General features: G+C 42.2%; 1 protein-coding gene across 1 annotated transcript in view; it reads left to right on the forward strand.

Annotated features, from left to right (window-relative positions):
* The window catches only part of nf1a (neurofibromin 1a), a 305,820-nt gene that overhangs the window by 77,847 nt on the left and 210,717 nt on the right, over nt 1-17,256 (forward strand). The window contains exons 7-10 of the mRNA XM_055657600.1: nt 187-262; nt 3,299-3,456; nt 12,829-13,002; nt 15,683-15,811. Of these exons, the coding sequence (XP_055513575.1) occupies nt 187-262; nt 3,299-3,456; nt 12,829-13,002; nt 15,683-15,811 (537 nt within the window). The remainder of the gene's footprint in view (nt 1-186; nt 263-3,298; nt 3,457-12,828; nt 13,003-15,682; nt 15,812-17,256) is intronic.

The following is a 17,256-nucleotide window of genomic DNA, read 5'->3' on the forward strand; positions in this document are numbered from 1 at the left end:
AAAATTGGTGGAATTCTGCACGTTGATGCATATAATTTGTTCAAGCAAACTTCACAACGCAACAAAATGTGCGCAGAGCTGCAGCATATATTGTTTCATTTTGTAGTATATTATGGGTGTGATTTTAAATGTATTCCTTCTGTTAAAAGGTTAAGTAATTACAGTTTAAAATATTTCAATATTTAGGCATTTTGGAATTGGGTGGAAAATTACCCTGACGAGTTCACGATGCTGTACCAGAGACCCCAGCCCGACCTGGCAGGTAAGCGATGCTCGGAATATCATCACCACAGGTTGGTGAGAACAGTTGAATGTTTCTGAAAGTGCAATGCGAGAACTGAGATTCTCTTGGGGGTTGTGTTCACATACATCGGACTTCATTGGAACCGTTTGCTTTTGAGTGAAGGATACGGCCCGGAAACGGGCCCTTCGGCCCACGGAGTACACACCGACCATCCATCACACATTCACATTAGTTTTACGTTATCCCACTTTCGCTTCCACTCCCTACACACTGGGGACAATTTACAGAGGCCAATTAAACTACAAACCAGCACGTCTTTGGGATGAGGAGGAAACTGGAGCACTGGAGGAAATCCACGGGGGGGGGAGAACGTGCAAGTTTCACCCAGACACCGCCCGAGGTCAGGATCAAATTCGGGTCGGTGGTGCTGAAAGGCAGCAGCTCTAGCAGCTGTGCCACAGTCGCTGCCCTTTGTGAACCTGAACTATCAATGTAAAACTAAGTGACACGTTGGTGAGGGCAGGTTCAAATTTGGCCATTTTGTTCAGGTCTGAAATATGTAAATATGGGAAATATTCACAGAGTTGTGGTCATCGAATAAAAATAATCAGAAAACAAGCAACAAATACTTGCATACCTCAGCACAAAGAAATGCTGTTGCTGGTGGAAAGGAAGGCTTACCACTATCACCTCAGGGCAGTGATGTCAATGTGGTTTTGCCCATATCCTGACAACACACAAAAAAAGAAGTGAAAAAAATATATAGTGATGATGAAACATCTGAGTGCTTCACACACAGGATTGCATTCAAAGTGGAGTGACTGAAGTAGGGCGGTTTCTAAAAGTTGATGCCTGCTGACTGGTGCCTTGATGTTTATGTACAATCACAGAGACGGTCAAAAATTGTGGATGACCTATTCATTAAAAGGAAGGGAAAGGAGTGGCTGGATAATTAAATCTCAAATTGGAGGCTATATATGGTCAATCCCATTGGGATTTGTTTATATAGGAATAAAAAATCGTTTTTAGATTTACGATATTTTTATCATGGACAAAATCTGCGCATGGTCCAATAAAATGTCAGATTTGCATCATCTTTTCCACAGATCAAAGATCATCGGAAGCACTGATACAATTATTGTATGCTGTCCCTGCACAATTGTGTCCTCCAAACTATTTCACTACAATATCAATATTTCTTTGTTTCTGCATGGTTGCAACCATGTTAAGAAGCGATAGGAACAGAATTAGGCCATTCGGCCCATCAAGTCTATTCCGCCATTCAATCGTGGCTGATTTATCTTTCCCTCTTAAACCCATTCTCTTGCCGTCTCCTCTTAACCCCTGACACCCATTCTAATCAAGAATCTTTCACTCTCTTTCTTAAAAATATCCATTGACTTTGCCCCCGCAGCCATCTGTAGCAACGAGTTCCACAGTTTCACCAACCTCTGAATAAAGAAATTCTTCCTCATCTCCTTCCTAAAGGAATGTCCTTTAATTCTGAGGCTATGACCTCTGCTCCTTGACTCTCCCACGAGCGGAAACATCCTCTCTACATCCACTCTATCCACGCCTTTCACTATTTGGTAAGTTTCAATGAGGTCCCCCCTCGCCCTTCTAAACTCCAGCGAGTAGAAGCCCAGTGCGGTCAATGTAGTGCATTTCCCACTGATGACCCAAACAGGTGCTGCAGGTCTCTGCAACATGGAGCAGTTGTGGAATGTCTGGTTTTTATTCCAAGAAATTGCAATAGGTTAGCATGTGTTTTTATGAAACAATTATTTTCCGTGTGTAATGAAAATGTAGTTTTGTGCTATGTACAATTGACATTGGTGAAGCCACATTTGGGGTGCTGTGTTAGTTTTTCTATGGACTCTTCTATGGACAGGATCTCATTAAGCTGGAAAGAGTGCAAAAATGATTTAAACCCCTGTCCCACTGTACGAGTTCATTCCAAGAGCTCTCCCGAGATTGCCCTGATTCGAACGCGGAGATTTACGGTAATGGCCACTCGTTGGTACTCGGGGCTTTCGTGGACATTTTTCATCATGTTGAAAAAATCTTCACGAGTCTTCCCGTGGTTAACTGCCATTAGCGAGTCTTCCCGAGCATCTGCCGTTAGCCCTAAGAGACGTCCCGCGCTCCGACGTACCCACTACGTTCATTCTCCGTGCTTACCACAAGTTTGATTTTTTTTAAAACTTGGGAGAACTGTTGGAATGAACTCGCACTGTGGGACAGGGCTATAACGAGTATAATGCTAGATCTCGAGGGCCTGAGCTGATAGGAAAGGTTGGGCCGGCTGGGACTTTATTCCTTGGAGCACAGGAGGTGAGGGGTGATGTCAGAGAGGTACAGAAGATCATGAAGGGACTAGCTTGGGTAAATGCACCAGGTTTGACCCGGGCAAGCAGAATCCAGAAAGAGGACATTGAGGGAGGGGGGGTTTAGGGGGGGGGGAGGGGGGGGGGGGGGGGGGGGGGGGGACGACGACGACGACAAGATTCACAATAAACCTGTAGGACAACTTTTTTGAGCATATGGGCATATGGAATGAGCATCCAGAGGAGATAGGTGAGCAGGCACTGAGTATTGTGTGTAATTTTGGTCTCCTAATTTGAGGAAGGACATTATTGCTATTGAGGGAGTGCAGCGTAGGTTCACCAGGTTAAATCCTGGGATGACGGGACTGACATGAGATGAAAGAATGGGTTGACTGGATTTAGTGGAATTAAGACGGATGAGAGGAGATCTTATCGAAACGTATAACATTCTTGGATTTGACAGGCTGGATGCAGGTAATTTTTTCCCGATGTTGGGGGTGTTCAGAGCCAGGGGGGGTCACGGTTTAAGAATAAGGGGTAGGCTATTTAGGACTGAGATGAAGGGCCCGTTTCAATACAGTATGACCGACTCATTTTCTCTTAAGTAATTATACTGTTACAATGGGTGGGTTTGTGAATCAACACCAAACTTGATACAATTTTGATGTTTTACCTTCTGCACTAATTTTCTTGGCTTGGTTTCTACCCCCTTAACCTACGTACACAGATTGTTCAGAGAAGCTGTTTGACCTTGTGGATAGTTTTGCTGAAAGTGCCAAACGAAAAGCTGCGGTGTGGCCTTTGCAGATCATCCTCCTCATCCTCTCGCCTGATGTGCTGCAGGACATCTCAAAGGAAGTGGTCGATGAAAGCAAAATTAATAAGGTAAGTCTTGTTCCACTCATTTCACTTTGCTTGAGCTACACTCGCAGGTCTTTCTTACTCGTCTTGTTATGTGTAAGCTGTGGTTGTCGCCTTGTTGAACCAAAGGAAACTGTAGCTTAACACAGTGGCACAGTGGTAGGGCTGCTGCCTTACAGCGCTTGCACCGCCAGAGACCTGTGTTCAATCCCGACTCTGAGTGCTGTCTATACGGAGTTTGTATGTTCTGCCCATGACCTGTGTGGGTTTTCTCTGAGATCCTCGGATTCCTCCCACATGCCAAAGATATACAGGTTTGTAGGTTAATTTGCTTGGTACAAATGTAAATTGTCCCTAGTGTGTGTAGGATAATGTTAATTTGCGGGGATCGCTGGTTGGCGTGGACTCGGTGGGCAGAAGGGCCTGTTTCTGCACTGTATCTCTAAACTAAACGAAACACCACCCTCTTCTCTAGTCCAAGCATCTGCCTATCTAAGCCCCTCTCACCTGTACCCACGTATTACTTGTCAGGCTTTGCCCTGCTTCCACCTCTCTTCCAGCTTTATTCACATACAATCAGACTGAAGAAGGGTCTCAACCCTAAACGTCACCTATCAATGTCGTCCTGAGATGCTGCCTGACCCGCTGAGTACCTCCAGCAATCGGAGTTCTACACAATCCTACTCTCATTTAACATTCATGTGGGAAAGTTTCAACAAAGCGATCAGGGGCAAGAATTCTGATTAATTTTCCATATATTGGAATTATCGATCTCTTCCTTATTACCATAAACAGCTTGAAAGTGATCAGTAGAAACAAGGAACTGCAGATGCTGGTGTACAAAAGAAGACAGAGTGCTGGTGTAGCTTAGCGGGTCAGGCAGCATCCCAGGAGAACATGGATATGCAACGTTTCGGGTCCGAACCATTCTCCGGACTTACTGGCACAATATGAAGAGGGTCCCAACCCGAAATTTTGTCCTTCCATGTTCTCCTGAGATGCTGTCTAACCTGCGGAGTTACTCCGGCCTCCTGTTTTCTTTTGAAAGTGATCAGCTGTTGTTTAAATGCACAATAACCAAGTTTAAGTGATTTGTGTAAGCTACTTGAAGTCCATGAGCTACTTGAGATGCCCATCACAAATGCCCACTTTCCACTGCTGTTTGGATTTATAATTTTTTGCCATAATCTTTAAGCTGATATAGATTCTATTATCCGTTAGCTAGTGTTATAGATTGGTTACTCCAGCTTGAAAATTGCTAGTTGAAGCTGAAAGTTGAGAGAAGTACATCAGTGGGTACCATTGGTAATAATTGCATTTGCTCTTCATTATTGTTGTCAAAAGTCGTACAGCGTGGAAACGGTCTCTTCGGCCCAACTTGCCCACACCGACCGACATGCCCCATCTACACCAGTTCCACCTGCCTGCGTTTGGTCCATATCCCTCTAAACCTGTCCCATCCATGTACCTGTCTAAATATTTCTTAAACGTTGCAATAGTACCTGCCTCAACTACCTCCTCCGGCAGCTCGTTCCATACACCCACCACCCTTTGTGTGATAAAGTTATTCCTTGGGTTCCTATTAAATCTTTCCCCCCTGACTTTAAACCTATGTGCTCTTGTTATCGATTCCCCTTCTTTGCGCATGAGACTGTGTGTTTACCTGATCTATTCTTCTCATGATTTTGTATACCTCTATAAAATCACCCCTCATTCTCCTGCACTCCAAGGAATAGTCCTATCCTGCTCTCCCTATAGCTCTGGCCCACGAATCCTGGCAACATCCTCGTAAATCTTCATTTTGACCCCAGAGCTCATCAGGCAGCTATGAGGTAGCCAAATTGGTGGAGTTAGACTTACAAATGTTTCTATGTTTCTATGTTTCAAAATGGGCCAGACTGCATCAGATGGCAAATTTCCTTCTTTTGAAATGCATGTGAAGCAGATGGGTTTGTGTCTAAGTGGTAGGTTTATGGTTACTGTTGTTTGATTTTCCAATTCCAGATTTATTTAATTAGTCAAATTTATATTCCCCAGATGCCGTGATGGGATTCAAAATCCTCTTTGGATAGTTGACCCAAACCCTTGCCTGTTTGTGCAGTAACCTAAGGATTATCTTGTTGAGTTCCAGTCTTAAAAAGATGGCAGCAAATTAATAAAGTACATTTTTTAAACATAGTGCAGATCAATGAAAATGATCAACTCATTCAGTCACACAGCACAGACACAGCCCCTTCGGCCCATCTCATCCATGCTGACCAGGATGCCCAATCTCAGCTTGTCCCATTTGGCCCTAACTCTCTAAACATTTTCCGTTCAAGTATCCAAAACACTTGTCCAAGTGTCTTTTAAATGTTGTTATTGCACCTGCCACAATTACCTCTTCTGGCAGCTCATTCCATACACCTACCACAAGATTCTAAGGGGAGTAAGAAGCGATCGTAGCTGACGAGGGAAGTCAAGGACAGTATTAAAATAGAAGACGTATAACATAGCAAAGATGAGCGGGAAGCCGGAGGTTTGGGAAACTTAAAGACCAACAGAAGGTAACTAAAAATGCAATACAGGGAGAAAAGATGAATTACGAAGGTAAGCTAGCCAAGTATATAAAGTTGGATAGTAAAGCTTCTTTAGGTATGTGAAGAGGAAAAAAGTTAGTTAAGACAAATGTGGGTCCCTTGAAGACAGAAAGAGGTGAATTTATTATGTGGAACAAGGAAATGGCAGACGACTTGAACAGGTACTTTGGTTCTGTTTTCACTAAGGAAGATGCAAACAATCTCCCAGATATACTAGGGGACAGAGGATCTAGGGTGACGGAGGAGCTGAAGGAAATTCACATTAGTCAGGAAATGGTGTTGGGTAGACTGATGGGACTGAAGGCTGATAAATCCCCAGGGCCTGATGGTTTGCATTCCAGGGTACTTAAGAAGGTGACTCTAGAAATTGTGGACGAATTGATGATAATTTTCCAATGTTCTATCAATTCTGGTTCAGTTCCTGTGGATTGGAGGGCAGCTAATGTTACCCCACTTTTTAAGAAAGGAGGGAGAGAGAAAACAGGGAATTATAGACCAGTTAGCCTGACATCGGGGGTGGGGAAGATGCTGGAGTCGATTATTAAAGATGTAATAGTGGCGCATTTGAATAGCAGTAACAGGATCGGTCCAAGTCAGCATGGATTTACGAAGGGGATATCATGCTTGACACATCTTCTGGAATTTTTTGAGGATGTAGCAAGTAAAATGGACAAGGGAGAGCCAGTGGATGTAGTGCACCTGGACTTTCAGAAAGCCTTTGATAAGATCCGACACTTGAGAATAGTGGGCAAAATTAGAGCACATGGTATTGGGGGTAGGGTATTGACATGGATAGAAAATTGGTTGGCAGATAGGAAACAGAGTAGGGGTTAACGTGTCCCTTTCAGAATGGCAGGCAGTTACTGGTGGGGTGCCGCAAGGACCGCAGCTATTTACAATATACTTTAATGATTTAGATGAAGGAATTAAAAGTAACATAAGCAAATTTGCAGATGACACAAAGCTGGGTGGCAGTGTGAACTGTGAAGATGATGCTGTGAGGATGCAGGGTGAGCTGGACAGGTTGGGTGAGTGGGCAGATGCATGGCAGATGCAGTATAATGTAGATAAATGTGAGGTTATCCACTTTGGTGGCAAGAACAAGAAGGCAGATTATTATCTGAGTGGTGTCTGGTTAGGAAAAGGGAAAGTACAACGAGACTTGGGAGTCCTTGTACATCAGTTGCTGAAAGTAAACATGCATGTACAGCAGGCAGTGACGAAAGCTAATGGCATTCTCAAACAAGAGGATTTGAGTATAACAGTTAATAGGTCCTTCTGCAGTTGTACAGGGCCCTGGTGAGACCACACCTGGAGTATCTTGTGTAGTTTTGGTCTCCTAATTTGAGGAAGGACATTTTTTCTATTGAGGGAGTGCAGTGTAGGTTCATGAGGTTAATTCCCGGGATGGCGGATTGTCATATAATGAAAGAATGAAGCGACTGGGCTTGTATACACTGGAATTTAGAAGGATGAGAGGGGTTCTTATAGAAACATATAAAATTATTAAGGGATTGGAAACATGTTCCCGATGTTGGGGGCCACAGTTTAAGAATAAGGGGTAGGTCATTTGGAACTGAGATGAGGAAAAACCTTTTCACACAGAGAGTTGTGAATTTGTGAAATTCTCTTCCTCGGAAAGCAGTGGAGGCCGATTCACTGGATGCATTCCAAAGAGTTAGATAGATCTCTTGGGGCTAGCGGAATCATGGGATATGGGGAGAAGGCAGGAGTGGGTTATGATTGTGGATGATCAGCCATGATCACATTGAATGGCAGTGCTGGCTTGAAGGGCTGAATGGCCTACCCCTGCACCTATTGTTTGTGTATCTATGTACCACAATCTGACTGAAAAGGTTGCCACAGGTTCTTGTTAAATCTTTCTCCTTTCAACTGCAACCTGTCCTCTGTTTCTTGATTCTTCTACCCTAGGTTACACAAAATAGAAGTAATGTGAATGGGTGACTGATGATCAGTGTGGATTTGGTGGGCAAAAGGGCCTGTTTCCATGTTGTATCACTAGTTTTTTCCTTTCTGGACAATCACTTTAGTTTAGTCCAGAAAGGAAAAAATAGAATTGCCCGAGGGGACCGTTTTTTTCATGTTTTTAAATTGTGCAAACTAATGGCTCACAAGAAAATAAATTAAAACCCTACCACGATGCCAATTTATAAAAAAAGATTCTTACATCTTCAAAGATTATACTACTTCCTTGAATTAAATTGTGCAATTGGTTTCTAATTAGGGATTTTTGCTGTGGAGTTTTTTTCTGCCAAATGAGAATTTAGCACGCTTCTTAGCAGATGGAAAATTTCAAACAAATTCGGTCTGGTCTGGGGATAGAAAAAGTGTGTTCTTACCGATTGATCTGTGCAAATCGCTGTTGAGCAATTGTGTTTTTCCAAGCAAAACTGAGTTGGAACTGTCCAGTAACTTGCCTGCTAATGAAGGCTTGGGACATTTATGCCTCACACCACCATATGCGGAGAATTAAACTAAATTGTACTGTGCTATTTGTGTCTAAATCTTGAGCCACACAGCATGGAAAGAAGCCCTTCGGCCCAACTTATCCATGCCAACCAACTTGTCCATGCTAACCAACATGCCCCATCTAAGCTAGTCCCATTTGCCTGCATTTGGCTTGTATCCCCCTGAACATTTCATATTCATACACTTGTCCAAACGTCTTTTAAATACTGTTAATGTACCTGCTCAGCTATCACCTCACGGAGCCTATTCCATTTACACACCACCCTGTGAGTGAAACGGTTGCCCCTTGAGTGCCTATTAAATTTTACCCCTCACTTTAAACCTATCTTCCCTATTTCTTGATTCCCTTACCCTGGGTAAACAATTCTGTGTGTTCACTCAATCTGTTCCTCTCATGGGAAATGGCGCTAAAACCTGGTGACTATTGCACATAGACTTGGTGGGCTGTTTCTATGCATTTTGTGCTAGCTGGAGATTGGACTTATGGCAATAACCTCACTGATCTTATAATAAAGTAACAATAGAACCCTGATTTTATACACCATTATGAGATGGTGCCATCAACCTGCCCAACCTTTTCTTATAGTTCAGGCCCTCGACTCATGGCAACTTCCTCATAACTCTTCTCTGCACTCTTTTCAGCTTAATGACATCCTTCCAAAACCAGAGTGGGAAAAACTGAACATAATACTCCAAATGTGGCCTCATCAGCATCTTATACAGATGTAACATAATGTTCCAACTTCTATTCTCAATGCCCTGACTAATAAAGGTTGATGTACTGGCCTTCTTTAAAACTTTATCTAAACTTCAAGCAAGGGGTCTCAAAACATCCTTCTAAAGCATTAACTGTGACTGTACATACTTCTATAGAAATCTAAATTTATTCTATTGATAAAAATACTCTTCCTAATCTGGGGATACCTGGACAAATTGGTGCTGTTCCGCAATTCCGTGTCGCTCACCATCTTCCAGTCCCGCCTCAAGACCCATCTCTTCACCTCTGCCTATCCTTAGCCCCACGTCCCCCTCCCTTTTCATCTGTGCATTAATTGCCTCATATTGTGTTTTGAATTGTATTCTGTCTTTATTTTGTGTACTAGTCATGTCTCTACTATTTATTTCATTCCCCTTACATGTTTTTCCTCTACCTGCTAAATTTTTGTAAGGTGTCGTTGAGACTCTTGAAAGGCGCCCATAAATAAAATGTATTATTATTACTTTGGTTGGTTTGGTTAACTTAAAGGGCGGCACAGTGGTGCAGCTTGTAGAGCTGCTGCCTCCCAGCGCTCGAGACCCGGGCTCGATCCTGACTGCCTGTGCTGTCCGTGTGGAGTTTGCATGTTCTCCCTGTGACTGCGTGGGTTTCCTTTGGGTGTCCTGGTTTCCTCCCATGTCCTAAAGATGTGTGGGTTTGTCCGTTAATTGGCCTCTAAGTTGCTCCCAGTATGTCGGGAAGGATAAGAAAGTGGGATAACAGAACTAGTGGGAATGGGTGATTAATGATCAGTGTGGTCTCTGTGGGCCGTAGAATCTGTTTCCAAGTTGTATCTTTCATTCAATCCATTAATCAATTCCTGTAGGTGAGGAATCCGATGTATCAATTCCTGTGTGTTAAAGATTAAGCCATTCCATTTATTCTCTCATCTGGAGTGAGGGAAATAGCCTCTTAGACAAGCACACCCAAACTAAGCCTCAAGCATCCATTTTCACTTATGCCATTTTTTGCATCTCACATCCCCATCATCCACTCCCCACTTCTCTTCCCAATTCTCCTACCACGCACCTACGCTTAAAATTTACAGTCTCAATTCACCCAACAACTAAATTACAGCAGTCAATTAACCTACCTGCGAAGATGTGGAAAGAAACTGAAGCACTCTGGGGAAATGCATGTGGTCATGGTGTGAACGTGCAAACTCCACGTTGACAGCAGGCACAGTCACAAGTAAGTCTGAAGAAGTGTCCCGACCTGAAAGGTCATCTATCCATGTTCTCCAGAGATGCTGCCTGACCCGCTGAGCTACTCTAGCACTTCCACCAGCTGTAGTTCTTTGTATCTACAGCGCAAATGAAGTTGGTTGGCCGGAGCTTTGAGGCAGCTCTGCTCCTGAGCCTTTATACTTGCAACTTAAGGAGCACTGTACCTTTCTACTTAACAACCTGGCAACAAATGTAGTGTGGAACTCTTGCTAGAGTGTGCTCATTTCCTGAACAGACACCTGGCCAGCAACAAGTGTAGAAATCTTCTTCTTGCGTATGGCGTACACAGCCTAAAGTTGTAGGACAACTTGTTCTATTTGATCTTATTTGATTGTGCATGCCGGGTTGATTGCATTCATCGAAATAGGCTGGACAACGTGAAGGTTGCAATCTTCCACCCCAAGTTTAGAAATATAAAATGCAGTATGTCTTCCATCTTAACGGGAACATATAGCATGTGTTTTAGGCTCAAAGTGTAATGTTTTGGGTCCAGAGTTAGCAGGTAAATTGGAAGAGTTTCACGCACAACTTGATCAAGTGTGTTCTGCTGCCATTCCATTTTTTCTCCTGATATTTTATGACATTTCACAGCATTAATGTCTCTTCATTTTCAGACACCCATGCACGTGCCCTAGTTACAAACCTATTGACTGAGTTCTGACATTTTCCACTTGTGCTTCATGGAGTCTTGCTGCAGACTCCAGGTTAAACTGGCCTAAGATCTGTGAGCCCATTGATTTCAATGTGGATTGCATGGCTCTGGAGAAGAACAGTTAATATTGTTGTTGGCAGTTTGTTTAATCTTTTTAATTGTTACGTAGTTATGTGCAAATTTTTCAGTTTTTTCAATCTTTAGTTTATTGTATTATTTTGTTATCCATCATTTAAGCTTTATTAGCACAGTATGGCACAGTAATGCAGCTGGTGTAGTTGCTGCCTCATAACATCAGAGACCCAGATTTGATCCTTACCTCCGCTGCTATCTGTGTGGAGTTTGCACGTTCTCTCTGTGACCGCATGGGTTTCCGGGTGCTCCCACATCCCAAAGAAGCGCGGGTTTGTCGGTTAATTGGCCTCCGAAAATTGCCCCAGGTGTGTTGGGAATGAGAGGGAAAGTGGGATGGCATGGAATTATTATTCAGGTTTATTGTTGTCTCATGTACCAAGCTGCAGTGAAATGGTTTGTATTGCATGCTATCCAAACAGATCAGATATACCATGCATCGATACAATCAGCTCAAACTCAAGTGCAATAGACAGAGCAAAGTGGAAGATACTGAGTGCAAATTCTCAGTAGAGCTTCAGTTCCTGAGTTAATGTCCAATTACCTCAACGGGGGAGAGGTAAATGGTTGATCGATGGTCGGCATGGACTCAGTGGGCCGCAGGGCCTCTTTCCATGATGTATCTCCAAAACAAAATAAAAATTTCACTTTCAGTATTCTTTACAATTTTATAAATATCCGAGATATTCAACGGGTAAAAATGGAGGTATGGATTTGCTGACTGTCAGAGAAAATTTGTAGAGCGGTTTGGGCTTTGGCATAGATCCAGCCACGTTATTTGATTAAGCTGCTCTAGGCCCTGTTGTCATGCATGAGCTCATTGTGTGACTGGAACCGCGTGGATGAGCAAGATCGATCTACTGATTTTGATTAAGGTCAATAGAGAGTTCATTCAGGCGGCTTCCAACTGAGTGAACGTTTTCCAAATTAGGAATGACTCTGTTGATCCTGCTTTCTATTCCCAATACTGAATATAAATACCAGGGTACTCTGGTGTACATTCGATGAGATATATGACCTCTTGCTGTGATCATTCTATGAATCTAAATTAAATAAACAGATTTATTTTAAGTTTTTACTTTCAGTTTAATGTCTTTTTCCTTTAGACTTTAGAGATACAGAGAAACGGAGAAACAGACTTTAGAGAAAGAGGCCCTTCGGCCCAACAAGTCAGAGCCGACCAGTGATCATCCCGCAAACTAGCACTATCTTACACACTAAGGACAATTTATAATTTACAGAAGTCAATTAACCTACTAACCTATACATCTTTGCAGTGTGGGAGGAAATTGGAGCAGTCGGAGAAAACACATGCAGTCACAGGGAGATCGTACAAACTCTGTCCAGACAGCACCCATAGTCGGGATCGAACCCAGGTCTCTGGCACTGTGCGGAAGCAGCTCTATCGCTGCGCCACTGTGCTGCCCCAAAAGGCTTCGTTTTCCTGTCGTGATTTTTTTTCTTCTTGTTATTGGATCTGAAGGACATCAATATGTAAATGAGTGGAGTTGCTGGAGGTTTGACTTGTCTTGTCTCATTTATTTCCCGAACTTTGTGCAGAAGCTGTTCCTGGACAACTTGAAGAAAGCTCTCGCTGGTCATAGTGGTAGTCGACAACTAACTGAGAGCGCGGCTATAGCGTGCGTTAAACTTTGCAAGGCCTCCACGTACATCAGCTGGGAGGACAACTCGGTCATCTGCTTTCAGGTTCAGTCCATGGTGGTTGACCTAAAGGTACGTTACTGCAGGTCATGATATCCACTGCTTCATGATATACACCGCTTCATTTACCAAGCGAAGATGCATCTTGATAACACACCAAATGAAGATGTTTTAGATGGAGTGAATGTGGAGAGGATGTTTCCACTTGTGAAATGAGGAGGAATTTATTTAATCAGGGTGGTGAATCTATGGAATTTATAGCCACAGAAGATTGTGGAGGCCAAGTCAATGGATATTTTTAAGGCCGTGATTGACAGATTTCTGATTAGTACGTGTGTCAGGCGTCATGAGGTTGAGTGGGAAAGATAGACCAGCCGTGATTGAATGGCAGAGTAGACTTGCTGGGCCGAAGAGCCTAATTCTGCTCCTATAACTAATGAACCAAATAATTTTGGGTATACGTTTTGATTTTGAATGAATTGATGAAAGAAGAGGGAGACTGAAGGGTGGAATTGTTTCAGCAATTTGAAGATTGAGTTGTTTTTGTCATCCTTTTTTAAATTAAAAAGTAATGCCAGTATTGTTGATCCAGCTGATTTATATGCTGGTAGTTTGCATCAGGGAAGTGAATGATGCGGGTTTCGTGTCTACAGATCCTCCTGATTTGCACTCATTGATATAATCAGGAGGATTTTCAGTTCAGTTTTATTATTGTCACATGTCCTGAGATAGTGTAAAGTTGTGTTTTGCATCCTATCCAATTAGATGAAGTAATTCTATACATAAATTCAATCATGTCAAACTCAAGTACTATAGGTAGAGCAAAGGCGAAGATAAAGAGGGCTGAATATATTTCTTGGCATTTTAGTGCACCAGTTTCATAGGAAAAAGTCCAATGTCTGCAATGGGGTAGAGGTGAATTGGACAGTCCCCTAGCTTACGAAAGGACCATAATAACAGAAGGCTGATAACAGAGCGAAAGTGGTGCGTGCAATAAATCTTCTGTATATTCTGCTGGATGGGTGTGGCCAGAAGGAATGATTGGGGTGGGGCAAGACTTTGTGTCAGAGGGAAGATTAGTGTTAAGTAATTTTATGCATTTGGATAGAAATAGGCATTGACCAATGTGGGGAACAGTCTGTCATGTCCTGAATGATTTGGGAGGAGAACAAGATCTGTGGACTTCAAGAGTAGGAATTTAATGATTGTTAGTTGCACCCACCAAGTCTCCATTTTTGACTTGGTATGCTAGTTTGACTTAACTTGATGTGATCCAACATGGGGCACCTGTTTGGGGCTGCTGTTAGGGTTGTTCTTTATGACAAGACCTTTGGCAGGAAGGCAATATTAAAAAATGTGAGCCTAAAGTGGGTTTGTTACCTCTGCATTCGACATGCTCACTTCATTTCCAAAGTGACATAACAGTACAAATCACAGGTTTAAATTATTAAGGAAGTTACGAAATGAATTATTTTTGTGCAATTAGAACGAAACACATCCTTGGCTGACCAGGTTAATTGTTCCCAAGCTTTTTCAAAATGGTTAAAATTTTTGTCGTGCACTGAACTGCATACAGTTTTATTGCACCGAGTCAATCCTCAAATATAATCATAACATTTGAAGGCTGTCAGAGCTGTACCCAAAATATTTTGTTTTCAAAATGCTCTTAAATTAATGCTGCAAAAAGATAAATTGTCTACCTGAACTAGAGGGGGTGAATAGAGACATACAGCATGGAAACAGGCCTTTCGGATCAACTTGCCCACACCGACCAATATGTCCCATCTACACTAGTCCCACCTGGCTGTGTTTGGCCCATATTCAGATTCAGATTCAGATTCAATTTTAATTGTCATTGTCAGTGTACAGTACAGAGACAACAAAATGCATTTAGCATCTCCCTTGAAGAGCGACATAGCAGACGATTTGAATAAAAAATAATAAGTGTCCGGGGGGGGGTGATTGGCAGTCACCGAGGTACATTGTTGAGTAGAGTGACAACCGCCGGTCCATCCCTCGAACAGAATGGACATTTGTAGACTTGATGCCAGTGGTTACTTGATCTGATTGATTCTGGACGGATTGTGGGATGTAACTCCACACCCTAATGAATCTATTAATGACTTCAGAGATTCAAGGAGAAATGTACCTGATTCTGGGAGACAATGAAAACTTGAAAATACATTTTGCTCTAGGCAATTAAATTCTTTAATTGTTAAGATGACAATAATTATGTTCAGTTGAAACCCAACATAGAAATTAAGGAAAAGTGTTTCATCATTTAAACACCGGCTGCATGTTTTCTCCTCTAAAGTTAAGCACGCCACCAACTACCTTGTTTGACACTGGGCATTATGTTTCTGTAAGGACAATTAAAACTGACCTTGGTGGCTGTATCAGGTCAACAAACTGCACAATGATTAATGTGCGCAGAAGTTCTCAGGAGCACAGGCGATGATTTATTTGGATTCCTCCTGGCAGGGATGCTTTGCGTGGAGAGTTATGTGACTTTTTTTTAATTTACTGTTCCTGCCAACATTATTCTGATTTACCCCAAAACTGTTTGACTGTTTTGACCTCAATTCAAAAAGTAAACTTGAAAAATGAGGGGAAAAACACTTCAAGGAAGTTTTAACAAAAGCTCTGAAACAGATCAAATAAAGTTAAATGCTAGACACACTTCAGATAATTTAATTGCATGAACGACATCATATTTCTTTGTCTCAGTAATTTCTATGTTGTTTTTTCGCAGGCCCTGTTGTTCAATCCTGGCAAGCCTTTCTCCAGAGGTGCTGGCAGCCAGAGTGCAGATGTGGATCTCATGATAGATTGTTTTGTTTCCTGTTTTCGTATCAACCCTCATAACAATAGTCACTTCAAGGTATCCAGCAATGCTTGTTTCATGAAAGATTATTTTTTGTCTTTTGACTTCCATGGTGGGTTTATTAAAAAAAAAAAAAATCATATAACTATTGAAATAATAGAAAGGACTGTCCAGAAATTTTAAATAAAAGGCTATAAATTGGCATTAAAAACTCGATTTGCATTGGGAGCCTACATTGTCTTGTTGCATCGTGTATTGTGAAATTCCATTAGCAGGCACCAGCTTCTGATCCTTGTAGACAATTACAATGCAATGAACTTGGCACTTCTTATTACTCAACCCCGCCCACTCTTGGTGCAAATTGTAATGTTTTTGGATGTGGATGTGTGTTTGTTGGAGCAGCGTAGATATATTTGTGACTGGGAAGTAGACGTGTGATTTGTGCTGGTACGGGATTAATGAGGGAAAGATTGGACAGTCAGACCCTCGTCTATGTTTAAGAAGGAGCTGCAGAGGCTGGTTTAAACCGAAGATAGATACAAAAAGCTGGAGTAACTCAACAGGACAGGCAGCATCTCTGGAGAGAAGGAATGGGTCGACGTTTCGGACTCTCCAGGAATGCTGCCTGTCCCGCTGAGTTACTCCAGCTTTTTGTGTCTATCCTCATCTATGTTTGTTTATTCAGTTGGAATTGGGAGAGTGTGAAACTCTTATCGCTTGCCATAGATTGAATATATTTTTAAGGAGATAATCTAGCATGCACATAATGACTGGAGTTTGATAAGTACGTTCTGTGTGCCTGAACAATTTGAAAATCATTTCACAAGGCATTGGGTGCAGGAAGGAACTGCAAATGCTGGTATACACCGAACATAGACACAAAATGCTGGAGTAACTCAGTGGGCCAGGGAGCATATCAGGAGAAAAGGAATAGATGATGTTTCAGGTTGAGATGTTTCGGTTCTGAAGGGTTCCATCCCGAAACGTTACCTCTTCCTTTTCTCCAGATATGCTGCCTGACTCGCTAAGTTACTCCAGCATTTTGTGTCTTATCTTCAGGAGGCATGAATAGTTGTACAGTATGTTGAATGATGTTGACCAGTATATTGACTGCATGATGCATTGGGAATCCAAAAGTGGATAATAACATCTTGTGATTGGCAATTAAATGTTCTATTTATACTGGCACGACCCATTCGGCCCTTTGGGTTTCTGCTGCCTCCCACGGAGCCTTTCCTCCATCCCATTTTCCCCCTTCTCATTTTCCTATGCCCTGAAATTTGTTACCTTTCACACCTGTCCACCAACTACCTTTTGTTAACCTGTTGATACACTAAAGGATTTATGCAGTTATACATATGAGTTGTTTTAATTAAAATTAATGTAATGCATGCAGTTTTAGCAAATTCACCTGCTGAATATTCCCCAGAAAGTATTTTGAAAATACAATAGTTTGCCAGGCATTATGTCTTAAAAGTGACAAGATTAATTGCTATAAAAGG

This window comes from Leucoraja erinacea, chromosome 28 (assembly GCF_028641065.1).
Source record: "Leucoraja erinacea ecotype New England chromosome 28, Leri_hhj_1, whole genome shotgun sequence".
Classification (NCBI taxonomy): Eukaryota; Metazoa; Chordata; class Chondrichthyes; order Rajiformes; family Rajidae; genus Leucoraja; species Leucoraja erinaceus.